This window comes from Heteronotia binoei, chromosome 21 (genome assembly GCF_032191835.1).
Source record: "Heteronotia binoei isolate CCM8104 ecotype False Entrance Well chromosome 21, APGP_CSIRO_Hbin_v1, whole genome shotgun sequence".
NCBI classification, from domain to species: domain Eukaryota; kingdom Metazoa; phylum Chordata; class Lepidosauria; order Squamata; family Gekkonidae; genus Heteronotia; species Heteronotia binoei.
Genome location: NC_083243.1, coordinates 113,709,023 through 113,729,093, shown reverse-complemented (window position 1 = coordinate 113,729,093; position 20,071 = coordinate 113,709,023). Strand labels below are relative to the sequence as shown.

Here is a 20,071-nt window from a genome sequence, read left to right as displayed (position 1 = left end):
TGTTGGTCTGAATCAATAGAACAACATTTGAGTCCAGTGGCACTGAACTTTGTACCACACACCTGGGAAGCACTTGTAACATGTCAATTGGCGTTAAAACAAGGCTTCTCAATCCCCAGGTCCCAGCAGGGGATCTCCTGGTTTTACAGGCTTCCCCCCGCCCCCAGCCAGCTGGCCGGCGGGGCAGCCCCTCCCCCACAGCCACTATGTACCTTTAGATCTCCGGCAGGACCTGCAAACAGGTCCGGTTTTAAAATGTGTGTGTGCCTTTAAATTGGAGTAGGAAGCAGGAAGTACTTCATGGGGAAGGGTTAGCAACAGCCGATATCGTCAGAGTGCAGCCCCTCCATTTGGTTTGTTTTTGTTTCAGACAGGTGAGCGGGTTTGTAAAAGAGAGCAGCATAGCCCCAGTATTTTCCAGACCTCATTCTGGAGGCACCAGAGACAGTTAAGCGTATGTGTGAGTGAGACAGAGAAAGCGGAGGGGGAGGGGGGGGGAGGGAACTCTATTATTCCCTATGGAGACTTATTCTCATAGGAAATAATAGAGAATTGTTCTGCAGGTATCTGGGGCTCTGGGGGGCTGTTTCTTGAGATAGAGGTACCAAATTTGCAGCATAGCATCCAGTACCTCTCCCCAAAATATCCCCCAAGTTTCAAAAAGCTTGGACCAGGGGGTCCAGTTCTATGAGCCCCAAAAGAAGGTGCCCCTATCCTTCATTATTTCCTAAGGAGGGAAGGGATTTAAAAGATGTGCGGTCCCTTTAAATGTGATGGCCAGAACTCCCTTGAAGTTCAATTATGCTTGTCACACCCTTGCTCCTGGCTCCGCCCCAATGTCTCCTGGCTCCACCCCCCAAATCTCCAGGCTCCACCCCCAAAGTCCCCAGATATGTCTTGGCAACCCTACTTAAAACAAGATATAAAAACTATTCGTAGAATTACTTTGAATGCTTTCTTTTTGGTCATACAAACTGACACCAGAAACAATTCACCTGCATTCCCCACAATGCACTGGTCAGTTGCACAACTCATGGTGCTGACTTAAGGGTGCTTGTCCAGAGGGCTTCATAGTGAGGGGAATTGAAATATGGGCGAATAGGCACTCACATGGTCACTACTGTAATAAAGATCAAAGAAACAGTGGTGTCAGTTTTACTTACAAGAGCCAATCTACAGCAACAAGTAAGCTGATGTCCTGAGTGGGAAGGCCCACTGCAGTGAGGATGAGAAGCATGGTAACCAGTCCTGCACTTGGTATACTGGCAGCGCCAACACTTGCAAGGGTGGCTGTCAGGCTGTAAGATTAAAAACATTTGCTTGTTAAAAAGAGAGATTTCTATTAACATTTCTTGTACCAATATTGGAATCACACACACATGGGGTTGGGGTTGTGACCCATTTTGAAGTCTACAGGAATAAAAGTATTTAACAATTCAGTACAGTATATATACTACTGGCATGAAACCTGTGCTTTGCTATGATATTTACCTTTAGTCCAGTTATACTTCTATGTATTTAAAATGTTTTTGTTTTGTAGGAAGGATGTTTTGTTTTTTGGAATTGGTTTTGTAATATGATAGCATAGTAGCTGAACTTCACAAAGGTGTTCAAATAAGGTGAAATGTGTTGATGGAGAAAACACATGAAGTGAAGGGGAACTACAGCCTTCCTGAACTCAAAGTGTTTATCTGAGGGTATGCGTGGTATGAACACTGGCTCCCTCGAGCACTGCTGGTGGGCAATGTGGCCTCGATGACATTCCTGTAGAGTGCCTTCACTCACAGTCTGGTGCCATTGCAGAGTTTGGGTGAATTGAGGTTCTGTAAGTGAATTGAGGTTCTGTAAGCAGCATCACTGGAGCCCCCACTTTGAGGAGTAGCTTGTGAAAAGTTGGAGGTACTAGGTCCAGGGCAGTCTTCAGGTTCTTTATGCAGCTGTTGATATTGTGTAGCATCCTCTGCAATCCCTGTTTGATGTCAGGAACATTGCTGCACCTCAAGTGCAGTTTCTTTTTGTCCTCGCCAATGAAATAGATTTGCAGGAATTGGGCTTCATGTTGAGATGCTGGCAGCAGACTTCCAACCAAGTGATACACCTGTCCCTGACCTTTGAAGGTGGGTATAAAGCCATCTTGTAGAACCTGCTTGGCCCGGAATGATGTCATGTTGCCATGAAATGGGTGTGCTCAGGGTGGCTGCCCAGTAGCAGACCATAGAGAGGTTTACAGGTGAAGTTTGAAGAGGGGGAATGCACCTTGCCATTGCTGCAACACATGCTCCTTCCACTTGAAGGCATTGCAGTACTTGCATTTGTGTGCATGGTACCCAGAGCTAGAGTGCTGTCTGCCTCATAAGCCACATCAGGATCATATGTAATGCCTGAGTGAGCCTTGACCTTTCAGGGAAGTGATCACCTATATACCCGTATTACAGGATCGCTTTGTTCATATTGAGACTGTGCCACTCTGGTATTTGGCCACTGCTGGTATTTGCTGGTATTTGGCCACTGCTGCTTGGTGCACCACAGGAGTACCACACACATATTTCTTTGCTGCATTCCTAAACTGCTTCCTCTTTTTAGCATTGGTGTATCTGGCATGACATATGCCAGGAGCCTTCTTGGGGGCAGTAAGGTGTAAGAGGCATGAGGGGAAGTTGGATTGAGGGACGCGTGATGTGGTGGACAGCTGTTCAGGTTCATGAGGGAGGCATGCATTGAAATGGCTTGTAGAAAGGTCGTGTGCCACCTCCCCCTGAGCATTTATAAGGTCATTTGCCATACTGACTTTTATGGGAAATGTCTATTCAGGAATCTTGAGTCACTGATGTTATTACACAGAAGTTTCCTGAAAAGCAACTGTGTTCAACTGTCTAAAATGTTCTTTAAGTGATTTTTACCTCAGAATACAGAGCTGCATAGATGAGCAATGAGGGAGAGGAGTGTGCTTCAACTGTCTGCATTCTCCTTTAACTCATTTCCACCTCAGAACACAGAGCTTCACACCTGACCAATTGGGGGGGGGGGCTGGGGGTAGAAGCATGCAGCAGGCTGCCAGGCACACAGCAAAACTTTACTCCATTGGGAAAACACATTTTACCCCTTTTCACCTCTTTTCCGATTGAGCCAATACATCTCATACTGGGTCTCCCTCTTTTCCTGCTCCCTTCCACTTTGCCTAGCATTATTGTCTTTTCCAGTGACTATTGTCTTCTTATAATGTAACCCAGGGTTGTCAAATGTCTGGCCCGTGGACCAGAACCAGTTTGCCCAGGGCTTTAATCAGGCCCACAGCTCTTTTCTCCCTTCTCCTCCCCATTCTGTCCTCACCCTTTGAAGCTCCAAGGCTGCTGAAGTTCCCTGTCTTGTCTTTGCCGGCTCAGAGACCTTAATGGAAAATCCATTCCATGTTTTCCTTGCAACTTTGTCTATGCTACTATGTGTTTCAATGGAGTGGAGCTCAGTTTCACTTTCCAGTGTTTTTATGGCCAGCTGAAGCTCATGCTTCCTGGAGTTGTGTTCTTGCAAATAAAGTGTTGATGCTTTGAGCCAGCTTGTATCTGCTGAATGGACCTGACAACTGATGCCTAGTGAGTACTCTAACCTGAGAACCCACAGCCAAAGGGTGGTATTACACTGTAGAGTCATTGCCAATCTGAGTAGACTAGGGTGGGGGAAAAGCTTGCAATGCCCAGCCATTTCATGTTTTCCTAAGATCAGAGCATTTATATTTTTATTAGGGTTTGTAGAATCTTTTGGGCTCAAGTGCCGTGTTCTACTGGAGAAAGTTTTCCTTCCAGATGTTTCGTTCTCAGCTGTGGAGAACATCCTCAGTGGCGTTGCAGCCGGAGCAGGCGCTCTGACCTTCTTGGCTGCTGTGCATTGAGTTGCCATGCATTGCTGTGCATTCAGCAGCCAAGAAGGTCAGAGCGCCTGCTCCAGCCTGCAACGCCACTGAGGATGTTCTCCGCAGCTGAGAACGAAACGTCTGGAAGGAAAACTTCCTCCAGTAGAACACGGCACTTGAGCCCGAAAGATTCTACAAACCCTAATGATGTTACCAGCTGTGAAAACCTGAAATCTTTGATTTATATTTTTAGTTTCTGCTATGATCCATGTGCTTTTTCTTCATGTTTTATTTTTATAACTGCATTGCCAAATCCCACTATTCCCCCACCTTTCCACTTTAAATAAAATAAAATAAAAATATTTTAAAGCATGTTTATATTTTAAGTAAAAACTTAGTATCTTTAATTGTGTTTGTCTTGGGGTGTAAAATTTATATCTCCACTACCTGGCATTACATGATGGCCCAGCCCCACAAAATCCCATTTATGTCAGATCCAGGCCTTGAAATAAATGAGTTTGACACCCCTGAGTAACCAAAGTATGATAGCCTCAGCTGAGTCGTTTTCAGGCTTGTAAACATAAATAACATGACCTGGTATATTTTTGACCCCATTAAGAGCATGCCAGCTTCCTCAAGTAAATTCTTGCCCCGATCTAGCCTTGATTCTTCATTAAAAAATGAGGGGGAGATTAGTGTGTGCCAAATTACTCCAGGCCTCTGATGTGGTGTCCAGCACAAAGAGCATGTCATAGATGCTAGACCGAGGGCTTGCTAGTTTCCTGGGAAACCTTGTGTTTGTGATATTACCCACCCACACCTCGAATTAGGATTAGAAAACTTGATTTTTTTGATTTGTTTAATTTCAAGATTATTACTGAAAATAATTTTGTTGTATAGAAGACAGGGGTGTTAAAAATGATCTGCTCTGGGTGTCAAAAACACTAGGTATGCCACTGGCACGCCAGTGAAAAGGTTTTTGGTGTTTTTTTTTTTAAAATCAGAACAAAGCAAAATAGTTAATTATAGCTAGCTTAATGAAAATGGTTTCCATATACCTGCATTGTAACAAATTATAATCCAGTCTTTTTTATAATCTCCTATTGCAGAACATTTAACTCACCTGACAGTAACTATCTGTCCCCCATCTAACACAACTCCATTCATCTGTGCTATGAAGATGGCAGCCACTGCTTCATAAAGGGCAGTCCCATCCATGTTAATGGTGGCTCCCACAGGTAAAACAAATCTTGTCACACGCTTATCAATGCCCAAATTTTCTTCAAGGCAGCGGAAGGTAACAGGTAATGTACCAGCACTGACGATTCAAGAAAAAGGAGAAAGGGGTACATAGAGAGAAGTTACATACAATGTTTCCTCTAAGCTGCAGAGTCTTGTGAGCAAAAATTCCACTTTGTGAGCTACTGGCATTAAAGTTGTGAGCTACTGCATAAATTAGTGTGCTCTGAGGTCATCCTTCCTGAGCTAAGACAAAAATGTGTGAGCTGGAGGCTTATAAACTGTGAGCTAGCTCACGCTAATTCAGCTGAGAGGGAACACTGGTTACATATTAAATTCTTACTTCATGGGATGATATTACGTAGGGTGCTTCCACATGGGTCATTTGCACTTAGTCTGATGTTCTTGGAAATATCCCCCCCCCCTCTGCTTCCCCATAGCATTGTGGGACATTTGTGCACCTCCCATGGTTTCCCTGGATGTTTTACAATCTTTTTCAAACCTGCTTTGCTGAAAAGTTTTGGGAGATATCACAGAAAAGCCTGAATGGCTGCCACGTGGATGGGAAAATTTGGGTTTTTCCAGCCCTACTTTTTAATGGTTAGTTTTAGAGGTTTCTCTGCTTTGAATCTGCATATATTCAATTAACCATTAGTATCATGCAAAGAGACTATGAAGAAGAATGTATAATTCATGGAACTTGTTGATAGTATGCAGTCATAACTAGTTTATATGACCTTAAAAAGATATTAGGAAAAAATTGGTGGACCTGTCTATAACAGCTGTTCAGCATATAATTTCTATTATCGAAAGCAGTATGCAACTGAATACTAATTGCTGGGGCAACAGTTGGGGAGAACTACTGCCCTCTTGCCCTACTTGAGGTTTCCCAGGAAGTATTTAGTTGACCACAGTGGGAAAACTGTTGCAAGATTTACATGGATTTTTAGCCTGTTAAGGCTCTTACAAGAAAATAATCCATTCAGCCAGTGAATCCTTTGAGTCACAGATGAAACAAGCAATGCCCAATGTGCCCAGCCTTTATATTACTTGAAATGGCATCCCTAAACTGAGAAACTTCTCACACCCCATATGCACTGTTGTTGTTTTTTCACTTAAAGCTAACATGAACCCCATAAAATTGTAGAAAACAGGCTGGCTAGATATCAAACAGTAAAATACTAAACAGAATGACAGCTATTCAGTGTTGTGAATGTTGGTCGTTTTCGCACTCACCTTCCGCCGGCGCGACCCCCCTCTTCACCGCACAGGATCTGCGCGGATTTCACACTAAACGCTGCGGAGCAGCCAGAAAAGCCGGAAGCTCCCGTCGCAAAAGCCGCGCAAACGCCAAACTGCTTTTTGGCGGTGTCAGTTTGAGCGGCTTTTGCGCCGGGAGCTTCCGGCTTTTCTGGCTGCTCCACAGCGTTTAGTGCGAAATCCGCGCAGATCCTGCGCGGTGAAGAGTGCAAAAATGACCGTTGTTTAAGAAAACCCCAGGGAAAAAACAGGTTGCTAACTAGTTCCAGTTGCCATAGGAACCAACTAACTCAGAGGAGAGGTCAGCTCTGACAGGCCCCAGTAAAAAGAAAAGTGAAAAGAAGTAAAAAGATAAGTGGTTGTTGGGGGGGGGGGGGAATTGGAAACATAATGAGGCTTTAGGTCACTATTGAGTTCTGTCAGAAAAGCTGAAAAAATCTTCCCTGAAGATCAGGAGGGAGATGTTGGCCTTGTAAGCCTTAGGAAATGGAGGCCAGGAAGAGCCAGGAGCTATGATGGTGCTGAAAAGAAGTGCTAAACAGAGTGCAACAGCTACAAAGGGACCATCATGGCAAGGCTACCAGCTAAGATCAGTTATTTGCTTCTGAGAGGAAGATTACTAGATGACCTCAAAAAATGCAATGGTAATGATCAAAGGGAACTAGATATATTCATGCATGCATGCACGCACACACAGTGAGTCAAAGAAGCTGGGAAGCAATATGACTATAGAGTCCGTTGACTGATTTATACCGTATTTATCTTTTAAAAGGACAACCTCCCCACCCCGCTTTGGAAAAATGTTAAACACAAAAAGGAATTTTAAACATTACTTTGTAGACTTGTAACCTGTGTGTGAATATAAGATGGCTTCTCATCTGGAAAAAAAAATCTCGTCTTAAGTGAATATAGTACATTGCTAGATATAATGATTAGCTAGTAATAATGATTAATAATACTATGTAATGTGGATAGATCCAGGTGGGCAGCTGTGTTGGTCTAAAGCAGTAGAACAAAGTAGGAATGCAGTAGCACCTTTAAGAGCAACTAAGTTTTATTCAGAATGTAAGCTTTTGTGTCACAAGTTGGGGTCTGGTGATTGCTAGTTTCTGCCCAGTCAACACAAACTAGCAATCACCCAATTTGTGATTTTTTTTAATCTGCTAAAAAACATTTCCATGATTTTGCATACTAATTCACTGCTCACTCTCTCTATATGTAGGACTGCTTTCCATTCCATCTTATTGTCTGAGGAAGTGTGCTTCTAGCACATAAAAGCTTACATTCTGAATGAAACTTTGTTGGTCTTAAAGGTGCTAGTGGACTCCTACTTTGTTCTACTATGTAATGTGGTATTTGTTGAGAAAGCAATCCTAAACAGGTCTACTCAGATTCCCATGCAGTTCTATTAACTAGGGCCTCTTCCCAGGGAAATGTTCTTAGAAATGCACTGAGAATCCCAAATAAAATAATTTATATTTCTGAAAGTATCCAGAAACTTAATGCTTTCTGGTTGAGATATATGCAGGGTTTGAACAGCCACCTGGGTAAGAATTATAAACTAAGTACTAATATGGAACTCAATCCCTTATTAAATATACCAACATTTCATATTAAATACCTTGAAGCAGTGCCTAGAGCAGTAATCCATGCTTGAAAGATTCCAGCAAAGAATGAGAAGGGATTTTTCCTTGTTACAACAAAGTACAACAAAGGCAAGAAGATCCCTCCATGGATGACAAGGCCTATGATCACAGTTACCATGTACATGCCTAGTTGCCTAGCAACTACTTCCAAGTCCTTGATTGCAATGATTTTCCCGCAGATGAGACAGGCAATGCCAAATGGAGAATACCTAAAAGAAAGGGGGGAAAGGTAACCAATTTAAAATGATGTAGGAATGCCAACACAGAGGCATCTGGCTCAAAAGAAACATGACCCCATTCATGTACTCATTGGATTTTACACTAAACATTTAGTTGAGTTTCCTAACTACCTGGTTAAGGCCATTACCTTCAACTGCCCCTACCATTTCTAAGTTTCTAAGTTCATAATTGTTCCTTAAAGGTTTATTTATTTATTTATTCTTCCCGCCCTCCCCGCCGAAGCAGGCTCAGGCGGCTATCAACAATTAAGCACCAAACAATAAAACAGTGAGCAAACAATTAAAATTGACAATCAATTATCAGTTAAACAATTAAAACAATTTAAAACAGTTTAAATTAATTAAAACAATTTTTGGTGCTAAAGTTGGTACCATACATTCAGCGATGTTCAGCGATGTTGGGCATCTACTTATCACAGTCATGGTAACATTGCCAACAAAAACCTTGCCCCAAAAATCATGTTAAGTGAAGAATCTGAGTCCACATAGGAGTTGCTCACAAATTCTGTCTGTTAGCAGGGCCTGCCCTGCCACTAGGCAAACTAAGCAACTGCCTAAGATGCCAGTCTTCTGGGGATGCTGAATTGCCCCCCCCCCCATGACTTGGTGATGCTATCAGTGCAATGGTGGTGGTGGTGGTGCCTGGGGTGCCAACAGTCTAGAGCTAGCCCTGTCTGTTCGTGCTGAATTGGTTCCTGTCCACCTACATTCTTCACTACTGAAATGGGAGTCTTATCAGAATAGGCCAGATAACCACCACTGCTCTCACTGTTGTAGGAGTTTCTTGTGACCTTCTCTACTGATCAAGAAGAATTGGTTCTGGATGCAAGTGATAAGTCAATGGCAATGTACCTAATCATGTAGTACAAAAGATGATGTGAACTAATAGGACCCTGCTTCTAAGGAGTATCTAGCAGAGAAGAAGGGAGGAAAGCGACTTCCCAAGGAATCCTTGAGAATATATTCAGCATAGCAAGCAAGTTGACAAAAGTTACTAATCATCAATTTTGACTGGCTCATCTGTTCATATGTATCGGGACATACTTTTCTTCAGGTGCCATTCAGTCTGCTTTCTGAAAAATTCACTGGGTATAATCCTTACAAAAAGAGTTCACATGGCATCATCACCAAATGCCCAGCTTTGTTTTATGTTCTTATGGTACAAGAGTTTCAAAAATCATTGGAACTGCTGGAGGGGATGAATCCTTCCTTAGAAAGAAGCCATAAATAACTGGACAGAATATACACAGAAGAAAAGGATCTATCGCCACAGGAAAAAAATGTTGTCATCTGTATGATTAATATTTTAAAATATTTTAAGCATGTGTGACTAAGAGTCTTGGGTAGAAAGATGTGTCACTAGCTGTAGCTACACCAGTGCTAGGGGCTGGATTTGGGTGCCAATCCTAGTGCTACTGCAAGGGCAGCAACTGTGTAATGATCTTGAAGCAAACCCAGTCTGCTCTGAAATGAGCATAACATTGGGCAATAAATTCAACGTACAAAAGCTAAGTAAGAACTTCTTTTGGGAATTGAATCCTAGACTAGGATAGGATTGCCAGCCATCCCCTCCCCCATCCCTGAGGCAAGAGATTCCTCTACATTCATTTCTGGTTTCCTAATACCATTCCAAGCAGTGGCAAAAGAAAAAAAAATAAACATGGCAGATGGACTGATGGGAAAACTTAGAAGTGACATCAGTACTTTCTAGGAATCACTGGAAACTATATGGTTTTACCACAGATTTTCTGATGATGCCTTGAGAGGCGTTTGCCCTGGAAATGACTTCACACCATCACCAACAGCCATCCCCATGTCCCTACCCCCGGTCTCCTACTGATAGCCAGGCTGTGGTTGGACACTCTAGAGTTGGATGACCTGGATTCAAACCCCAATTCAGCCATTAAGATCACTAGGCAGGGCTATTTTTCTAGCAGGAGCTCCTCTGCATATTAGACCACACACCCCTGATGTAGCCATCCTGGAGCTTACAATAGGCCCTGTAATCACAGCCCTCTAAGCTCTTGGAGGATTGGCTACATCAGGCAGGTGTGGCCTAATATGCAGAGGAGCTCCTGCTAAAAAAAGAGCCCTGTCACTAGGTGACATCAAGTGCATCAGTTAGCCAGTTTTGCCTTGTTTCACTGATGAATTGGGAGGGATGGGTTAACTCCTGTTGCTCGTAAGATAACCTTACTCGCTCTTATTTTAACCTACCATATGAGGTTGCTGTTGTGAGGGAGAAGGGGAAAATGACGTTATAAGCTGCTTTGGATTCCCATTAAGGAGAAAATAGAAGCATAAATAAAAATAAAAAAGAAATAAGAAATTATGCATAAAATGCAAATGATATAGTATATCTCAAAAAGTGAGTACTTAGACTTACCACATGATCATGGTTACCAATTTCATTACAATCTCATTCAAGATATTGAAGAAATCCACCATCATCTTAGCTTGTTCTCCCATCTTGCCCATTGCAATGCCAAAAGCAATGAAGAACCCAATAAGACCTATTGGAAGAATGCTAGAATTGAAAGTACTGAGGCTTCATCAAAGTGAAGAATTCTATTAACTTCATGAACTCATTCCTGTAACATTATTAAGTAGTCTCAAAAGCAATTATTTAATTGAAGTGCAATTTATATTATTACTACCTTGCTGGAGCCCCAGAGACATAATCCCTTCTTGTACAAAAAGTAATAACTGTATTATGACAAACTGGCATGCCTTTTCCAAAACTGTCATGCCTAATTCACAAACCAAATTATATTCTGAAATCAGTCTGTTGTGTCATAAATCATAACAGACAAATATACTCAGTTTATTGTAGCTAACTGATTATGAAAGTCAGTAGCCAATTACTATCCCCATGAGTCAAGGGAAAGTATGGGAGATCTGCATATTAAATATATGTTTCCAAGGATCTGTAACTCCATGGGCTCCTTCATACATCTCCCATAAAGCAAAAACAAATATATTTGTTACCATCAAGCAAATCAACAAACAGGAAGTAAATTGCTAAGAGAAAGTAAAAGGCAATTGGAATAATGAATCATTTTTATTAATAATTATTAATAATAAATAACCAAATAAAACACAGAAAGCTATGTTTGTACACTTTGGAGTACAGTAAATGTATTTTCTGCCACATGAGATGAATGCGATTTGAAAAGCCAACAGAAAGATCTGTGCGGTCTCAGTTTCCGACCTGGTTATTTTATAGACTAGGGGTAGCCCAACTTGGGAGCCACATGTGGCTCTTTCACACATATTGTGTGGCACTCAGAGGTTGAGGCTTATTCTTGAGTAAGTGTGCACAGCATCAGGACTTCAGTCAGCCTCTGAGTGCTGACCCATAGGTAGGCATCTAGTTTCACCATATGTGAAGCAGGGAAAGAGGGAGAAATAGGCAGGCTTGCAAGCTCTTGTCCACCACAGAGATCACCCAGACACCTAGAGTGGGGAAAGAGCATGCAAGAGCCAAGGGAGAAAAATGAGCATATAAAGTGGCTGTGCCACTGAGTCCAGTACTAAGAGTTCTAATACAAAGTGTGTGTAGTATTTGTTCATGTCTTGTGGTTCTCAAACATCTGAATTCTTAGTGGTTATTATATTAAGCAAGTTTGGCAACCCCTGTTATAAACTGATGACAACCCTGGTTATTTTATAGATTCTCTGAAACTGATAAACCCAGAAGAGTCCTGAGTGTATGAGTACAATCCTGATTAGCTAAAATCAATGTCAATCTCCACAGGCATTAATGGTACCAGAGTCTTATCAATTAAGCAACTGATCACCTAACTATTAGATGATTGCTGGCAATTTGATAAGGCCAAAGTAGCTAATTGAAAGATTTTCCAAGATAATCTGGTATAATTGATTAATATTATACCATTATATTATATTATATTATAATGGTAATATATATATTTATATTATAAAAACACTTATGGATGAATGCAATGTAAAATATGGTTGGCTGTTTCTTAAAATATAGAAAGTTTGAACTAATAAATGTCAGGATCTAGATAATTGTTTATGCTCAAAGAAGAGACTTGTGCAAATTAGGGGCTAAACTAGATGAGATGCTGGAAAGATTTGTGCTCAGATTTCCTGCATGTTCTTTATTTTGCAATAGCAGCTAGGAGGGAGAGAATTTGGATAGGGGCTGCAGTGAGGGAAGAAGTGAGCTTAAATCTTTTCCTTACACTGTCACTTACCTCCTGCAGATCTATTAGCCTTGTCAGGGGAAGATGCAGATAACATACAGACAATCTCACCTGAGGAAAATATCAGCTCTGGGTAGGGGGTATTTGAGGCTGGGAACATTGTATGGGAAGAAAGAGAACTGCTATATCTTGTGGCTCTGATTCAAATCAGGACTTTCCATAACTGCTACGCAATAAAAAGCATATTGGAGATCTAAACATCTATCATAATGCAGCCAAATGAATGCCAACTATCTGGAAGCCACCACAATTATAAGCTAAGCCAAATACCCCACTAAAATTGGCATGGAATGCAATCAGTTTATAAATGAATATGAGTTTAGCTACTTTTTGTGACATCAGTGTTTTGAAACTCCATCACTATTGAATACATGAGGCTGTCTCATAAAGCGACATAAACTGTTATATACATTATATTTCTTCCAAAATATAGTTTTAAACATTTTCAAAAAATACCTTGATCATATCTTATGAAGTGTGTATAGACATTGGTGGACTTGATTTTTTTAAAGGCCATCTTTGGGGGACGGGGAGAGACTTCTCAACAGAATGAGGGTGAATGTTTGAACTTTTCATGTAACAGCATTCATAGACAACAACCTTTCTGGTTTAGTTTAGGGAGCTGAAACCAAAGGCTAAGCTAAAAAAACCCAAGCTGTTTCACACTTAATAAGGGAAAAACAACTGATTAGATTCAATATAAAACTGGAGAAAGCTATTTCCTTACCTAAAACATTCATTCCATCCTTAAATTCAAGGCCCTTCTTAATAACCGTCTGTGGTTCTGCAGTTACTTCTGTTTCATTCATCATGGCAAAAATGGATTCTGTAACATTAGCTGGTTCTTCAATTTCTTGAGGGACAAGTACTTTCTTAGTGACTGTTTGAATCTGACAGAATCAAAAGACAGACTGCAAATGTCTTTGTTACATAACAAACCACTTTACACTTTTTCACATCAGGTGCCCTTCTAAACTGATTTGTTGTATGCAGTCATTTGCATGGAACATACAAGACGTAGACTGGGGCCACTAGTACACTAGCATTTGAATTGGGGAATAGAACAACCCACAAAGACTTGCAAGGGTCATTTCGTTTTGCCCTGTATCACCTTCCTAACACTATTTCCTCTTTCTATCCTCCTGTCAATTCATATCCATGCCCCATTTCCCTCTTGCCTTCCCACTGACCAACTAACTTTTCTTTTATCTGCACTCAGTCTTTAGTTTTATATATGATTTAATTTTTGCCCCACCTTTCTTCCCAATGGGGACCCAAAGCAGCTTACATCATTCTCCTCTCCTATGTTTTACTCTCACAATAATCCTGTGAGGTAGATTAGGTCGACAGTGAGAGACTGGCCTAAAGGTCAACCAGCAGCTTCCATGGCAAAGTGGGAATTGAAATCTGGGTCTCCCAGTTCCAACTCTGATATTTTAAGCACTAATCATACTGTCTGTCAATTTTCCCTCCTTAACTTCCTCTGGCAGTCACTCTTTGGGAAAGATCTGGCCAAGTGCAAAAGCTATGCTGTAACAAGTTGCTCAGTTGAGTTGTGTGGTAGCTACTGCTAGGTGTACCCAAGTTATGCGAAGGCTGCTACTGAACCTAGGTGAGTTGTGTGGCATCAGGTCATAGCCACCACATCACCTGGGTGAATCACACAAGTTACATGGTAGCAAGTTGCCTGATGGTGTGCCCAGACAAATTCCTGATGAGAACATCCATTCTCTAACCCTAGGCAAGAATCTCACTGATTGATTCCACAGTAGCAGTTGTTCCGCCCTCGAGTTTCTGCTTTCCCCGGCTCAACCAATCAATTCCCCACCAGTTGCTATGTGGCTGCATTTTAAAGTGCATATCCCTCCAATTTCTCCTGCATCTTCCTGATTTGTTTTTTTGGAGATCAGGAAGACATGGGAAAAATTGAATGGAAACGAGGGTCAATATGCAGCTGTGCAGCAACTGGAGGGGAATTGATCAGCTGAGCTGGGGAAAGCAGAAGCCTGAGGGTGGAGCGATTGCTACAGTAGAATCAGTCACTGTAAAGTTACCTGATCTGAAAAATGGAGCTTCTTCAGATTACAAAGCTAAAAGAAGCTATGGCCATTTCTACAACTGGCTCAAGTCACTGAGAAAATTACCATTCCTAGAACATCAAGACTGGGTTTACACATCGAGGGTAAGTCATGGTATACTACAGTTACCACATAGGATAGGAAATTAAACACCAAAATTATATTCTATCAATACTTAAATAATAGAAGTAAACATATTCTTCCTGTCTAGGTAAAGAACTATTGCCATATACAGAAGCAGTATCTTAAAATCAAGTTTATTTATTTTATTTATTTAATAGGCTTATATTCTGCCTTTTCCCGTAAATCTATGAAGATTACATCAAAGCCAGCTGGCAAGACAGCAATCAGGTTTTCATCCATTATAGCAATTATCCAGAAGCCAGGGCTTTTTTGTTGAAGGAACTCCTTTGCATATTAGGCCACACACTCCTGATGTAGCCAGTCCTCCAAGAGCTAAAGCTCCAGGAGGACTGGCTATGGCCTAATATGCAAAGGAGTTCCTGCTATGAAAAAACCCCTGCCAGAAGCCACTGATATTTAAAGACAATTACTGATCAGTTGAACTGGAAGATGTTTTAGTGCTATGCTTAATTACCATTTATAAAAAATTAAAAAGAAGGGTGGAGGAATATATGTGGAAAATGTCACTCTAAACTTTATTTCATTTACTGAAGACATTTATTTCTATCCCATTGCCTTAATGAAGTTTATAAGGCAACAGAAAACTAATGACAATGCAACACTAATAAGACCTAACAAAATAAGACCGCCAGCAAATCAAATAAAATTAAGAGTAAAAGTCTGCAGCACAAGATTCTATAACAACCCCTCTTTAAAAAGCACAAAGAGTGATGAACACAGCAAAATATAACCAATGTGACGAAAGAACGCAATACTCACCATCACTTTGTATGTTATTTTCTTAAATAATTTTAAAAAGAATGCTATGCATTGCAGAAAGTTTTCTGTAACATTTTAATAAATAAAACTACAGGGTTTAAAAGAGATCAGAATGCAACTTTTAGTTGCTAAAAGTGCCAGGTGCTTAAGTGTTGCCAGAAGCTAGGGGCCCCATTTCAGATTTCCACAGAAAAAAACACTGTGGAACTAGTGTATAAGTCTCAAAATAGGCACTCATAATACAGGTTCATACATGGTCAGAAAGAATAGCGAGAGAAATTTCTCATCATGACCACACAGCACCCTTGGATGAAAAAAAAGGGCTACAATAAAAGCTTATAACGAGAAAGCTGAAAGACACTGAAGAAACACAGGGCTTCAATAAAAGCTTATAATGAGAAAGAAAAGCTGAAAGACACTGAAGCAACTGAAGCAATCTGCATTTTGCCAAGTGGCATTAACATTATACCCACCAGGAGAAATATAAAAGGAATTAAAACACTAATATAACTTAGTAGCTGAACTCCCATTCAGTCAATTTTCCCGCCCTTCAGCTTTGTACCAGTCATGGATTCCCACATCCTCATCAACAATAAATAACTGAAATGCAAGAAAGCAGTTCAGTGTTTAACACATACTGTTCTAATTACTGATTACCATGTGACTCTTCTTTTGATGGCATTATGAAAAATAAATGAGAAAACCACAAGGGTTTGCTAAAATTCTACAATTCATTTGGAAAAAACTCCCACTCAGATCAATTCAACTCACTTCTGAGAAGGCCTGATTAGGAAGAAAGCATTTGGCTGAAATGTGAAAGAAGGAAAGATACAGCTAACTTAGCTCAGTTATACAGAAAAATATAGCTATACAGAAAAGTGATATTGGAACAAAAGGAAAAACTGTATAACAGTAACAACTGTTAATACAAGTCTTGGCTTGCTACTCTATATTTAGAAACAAACAATTTATTATCAGTATTATTAACAAAAAACACTAGATGCTAGATTTTAACAAGTGGCAAAATTACAATAGAGGGCTGATGTTACAGCAACAACAGCAATGGATAGCCTAGGTCAGGGGTATCAAATGTCTAGCCCACGGACCAAATCGGCCCCCCAAGAACTTCAATCAGGCCTGCGGGCTCTCTTCTCCCCCCTCCCCCTTCTGCCCTTCCCCTTGGGAGCTCCAAGGCTGCAACATTCCCAGCTCCTTTAGCCTTCTCTTTGCAGAGGCTAAAGCACAAAGCAAAGCTGCAGAATGGATTTCTAATTCAGGCCGACCAGCAGAGCAGACCGGAATGGAAAATCACTCAGGGCGTTTTCGCACTCACCTTCAGCCGGTGCGACCCCCCTCTTCACCGCGCGGATTTTGCACTAAATGCCGCGGAGCAGCCAGAAGAGCCAGAAACTCCCGACGCAAAAGCCGCGCAAACGGAAACTGCTTTTTGGCGGTTTACGTTTGAGCGGCTTTTGCACCGGGAGCTTCCGGCTCTTCCGGCTGCTCCGCGGCATTTAGTGCGAAATCCGCGCAGATCCTGCGCAGTGAAGAGGGGGGTCGCGCCGGCTGAAGGTGAGTGCGAAAACGCCCTCATTGTTTGCCTTGCAACTTTGTTTCAATGGAGTGGAGCTGAGCTTAACTTTGCAGCATTCCTAGAGCCAGCTGAAGCTTCCTGGATGCTTTGAGCTAGCTTTGTCTCTTCTCAGTGGACATAAGAACTAGTGCCTAGTGTACTCTAACTTGGAAACACACAGCCAAAAGGGGATATTACACTGGAGAGTCATTGCTTATCTGAGTAGATTGGGGGTGGGGGAGGAAAGAAATTTGAAATGCCTTGCCCATTTCATGTTTTCTCAGGCTGAGAGCATTTTATATTTTTAGTTTTCTGCTGTGTGATCCTTGTGCTTTTTCTTTGTTTTATTTTTAAAATTGCAATCCAAAACCCCACTATTCCCCTACCTTTCCATTTTAAATAAAATATTGCAAGTTTTAAGCATGTTTGTATTTTAAGTTGAAAATAATATCTTTAATTGTGTTTGCCTGTGTCCTTTATAGAGTCTATACCTCCGCTATCCGGCATTACATTTTAGGACACACATGTCTCAGCCACACAAAGTCCCATTTATGTAAGATTCAGCCCTCCTAACAAATGAGTTTGGCACCCCTGGCCTAGGTAACTATCTATTTCATTCACCTTCTTCAGGCTGCAGTACACTAGGTAAAGCATTGAATTCAATTACTGAATATCCAGTATTTCCTTCAATTTTATTCTTAAACGCACTCCAGCTTTTACAGAGAGCCAGTTTGGTGTAGTGGTTAAGTGCACGAACTCTGATCTGGGAGAACCGGGTTTGATTACCCACTCCTCCACTTGCAGCTGCTGGAATGGCCTTGGGTTAGCCATAGCTCTCATAAAAGCTTTCCTTGAAAGGGAAGCTGCTGTAAGAGCTCTCTCAGCCCCACCCACCTCATACGGTGTCTGTTGTGGAGGAAGATGATAAAGGAGATTGTAAGCCACTCTGAGACTCTGATACAGAGAGAAGGGCGGGGTATAATTCTGCGGTCTTCTTCTTCTACAACTGTTGTATAGACAGTTACAGTTGGAGCATCAGAGATTAACAGTCTTCCATTAGGGATTAAGCTTTGTCAGATTCAAAATGTCTCTGTGCTAGGCTCTCACTGAACTTAGTTCAGCGACTGCTGACAATTTTCTTTCCATGTGTCCTCTACCCTACCTTGACTTCCCAACCCATACTCTACAGCCTCCAGTCAATGCCTTAGATAACATAAATGATGCCATTTCAAAATGTTTAAGAATTTTTTTTATTCATTTACAAAAAAAAAAGAAAGAAAGGTCATATTGGGTGATTACAGACCGGCACTTTGGGCTGACTCTGAGAAACTGACTAGAAAAATCCTTCCAAACACAAACATCTGCTGCCCATCCCCATCCTGTACTCACCCTGTCCTTTGGCATCCTGAGAGTGGCTCAAAAAGCTACCACTTTCAAAATGGTAGCAAATTTTTGAACTGCACGCCAGTTATCTCCTCAGCGTCTGGAAGCAAAAGGGTGCAAGCCAGGCACCTTAGCGGTGTGAAACCGTCAAGCCGCCTCAAGCTGCATCCGGCTTTTCTTCTCAAAAAAAAAAAACTGCTCAAAGAGCATGTGCACATGGGCGCATTAGTACATGTGCATGACCACTAAAATGTATAGGGGGAACCCCAAACTGAGCAATGGGAATGGTGTGTAACAGCCATCTGATCGCGCCCATGTCACTCCGTGGATGGGATAGGGATGGCTTGTGAGGGAGCGTGTGGAGGGTTCAAGAACTCATGCCCATCTCTTGATGAGTGCAGGTGGAAGCATATGCTTGTGGAGACATTTTACACATTCCTTAAAAGTCACGTTTGTATACTTTTCTTATAAAGTATGACTACAGCCTGAAGTGTTTATGCACTGAATAACTGTAGAATAAGCAACAGGAAATTTTCCTCTCCTCCCTGCTTCTGATCCAATGATGTTCTTTAGTCCTAATTGGGAGGATACACCCACCAAAGTCTATTCCACCTTCTGGCTGCAATTATTTTCACTGTTCTTGGCACTTGTTTTCATGACAGCTAGCTGATTTGCATTTTGCCAATTGTGGTTGGTAACATTCCTCATATATAATCTGAAGACTGGGCTGAAGGAAATCAACAATATAATGCTTCAGGTTTTAAAAAGTTATTTGGGGAAAAGTAATGAACTTTGTCCAAACCTGTTGGCATGGCATTCACTAAAACTGTTAACAGTTCAACAATAACTGTCCATATGGAAATAAAGGCATTATGCGACTAATGTTCCCTCTAAGCTGCAGAGTCTTGTGAGCAAAAATTCTACTTTGTGAGCTACAGGTATCAAAGTTGTGAGCTACTGGCATTAAAGTTGTGAGCTACTGCATAAATTATTGTGCTCTGGGGGCATTTTTCCTGAGCTACGACAAAAATGCTTGAGCTGGAGGCTAAAAATCTGTGAGCTAGCTCATGCTAACTCAACTTAGAGGGAACATTGGATGCAACCAGAGTTAATCACTTCATGCCTTACTGATTTCAATCAGAACCAAGCTGAATTTTTGTGAGTTCAGATTTCCATGTTCAGTGAAATTGCTGCCACTGAAACAAAACAAACAGGATCTAAAAGTCGAGTATTTCTCTACTTCTCCGGTGGCTGGTCAGTGGGTCGGTCCAGCTACTGGGTATAGGCTCCTCCTCCTCATCACAGGGTCAGGTCTTCCAATCAATCTGGAGGGGGAGTGGCCTATACCTCCCAAATCTCTCCAGTTCATTCCAGCCCTGCATGAAGCAGGACGGCTTTCTTCCGAGCGCTCTTAAGAAAGTGCGGGGATCCGGACAAAGAAGAATGAAGGCCGGGAGCGTAGGGGTTGATCCCCAACAAAATCGGCATGAGGCAAGCCAACGCAGGCTACTCGTGAGTAGATCCAGTCGCCAGAGGCAGCAGAGCCCTGCGGAGCTCCGTTCCCTCGCTGATGCGACAGGAACAGAGCGTGACAAAAGCGGCACAGAAGCCAAGTGAGCCTGGAAACTGCAGCGTGGTAAGTCGCCCGGCAGTGGGAAGGGACCTTGCATG

General features: G+C 41.7%; 1 protein-coding gene across 1 annotated transcript in view; it reads right to left on the bottom strand.

Moving 5' to 3' along the window:
* SLC1A2 (solute carrier family 1 member 2) overlaps positions 1-20,071 on the bottom strand; it is a 211,532-nt gene that overhangs the window by 17,082 nt on the left and 174,379 nt on the right. The window contains exons 5-9 of the mRNA XM_060262226.1: positions 13,191-13,353; positions 10,618-10,744; positions 7,968-8,201; positions 4,971-5,165; positions 1,164-1,298 (exon numbers count right to left, since the gene is read on the bottom strand). Coding sequence (XP_060118209.1) covers positions 1,164-1,298; positions 4,971-5,165; positions 7,968-8,201; positions 10,618-10,744; positions 13,191-13,353 — 854 coding nt within the window. The remainder of the gene's footprint in view (positions 1-1,163; positions 1,299-4,970; positions 5,166-7,967; positions 8,202-10,617; positions 10,745-13,190; positions 13,354-20,071) is intronic.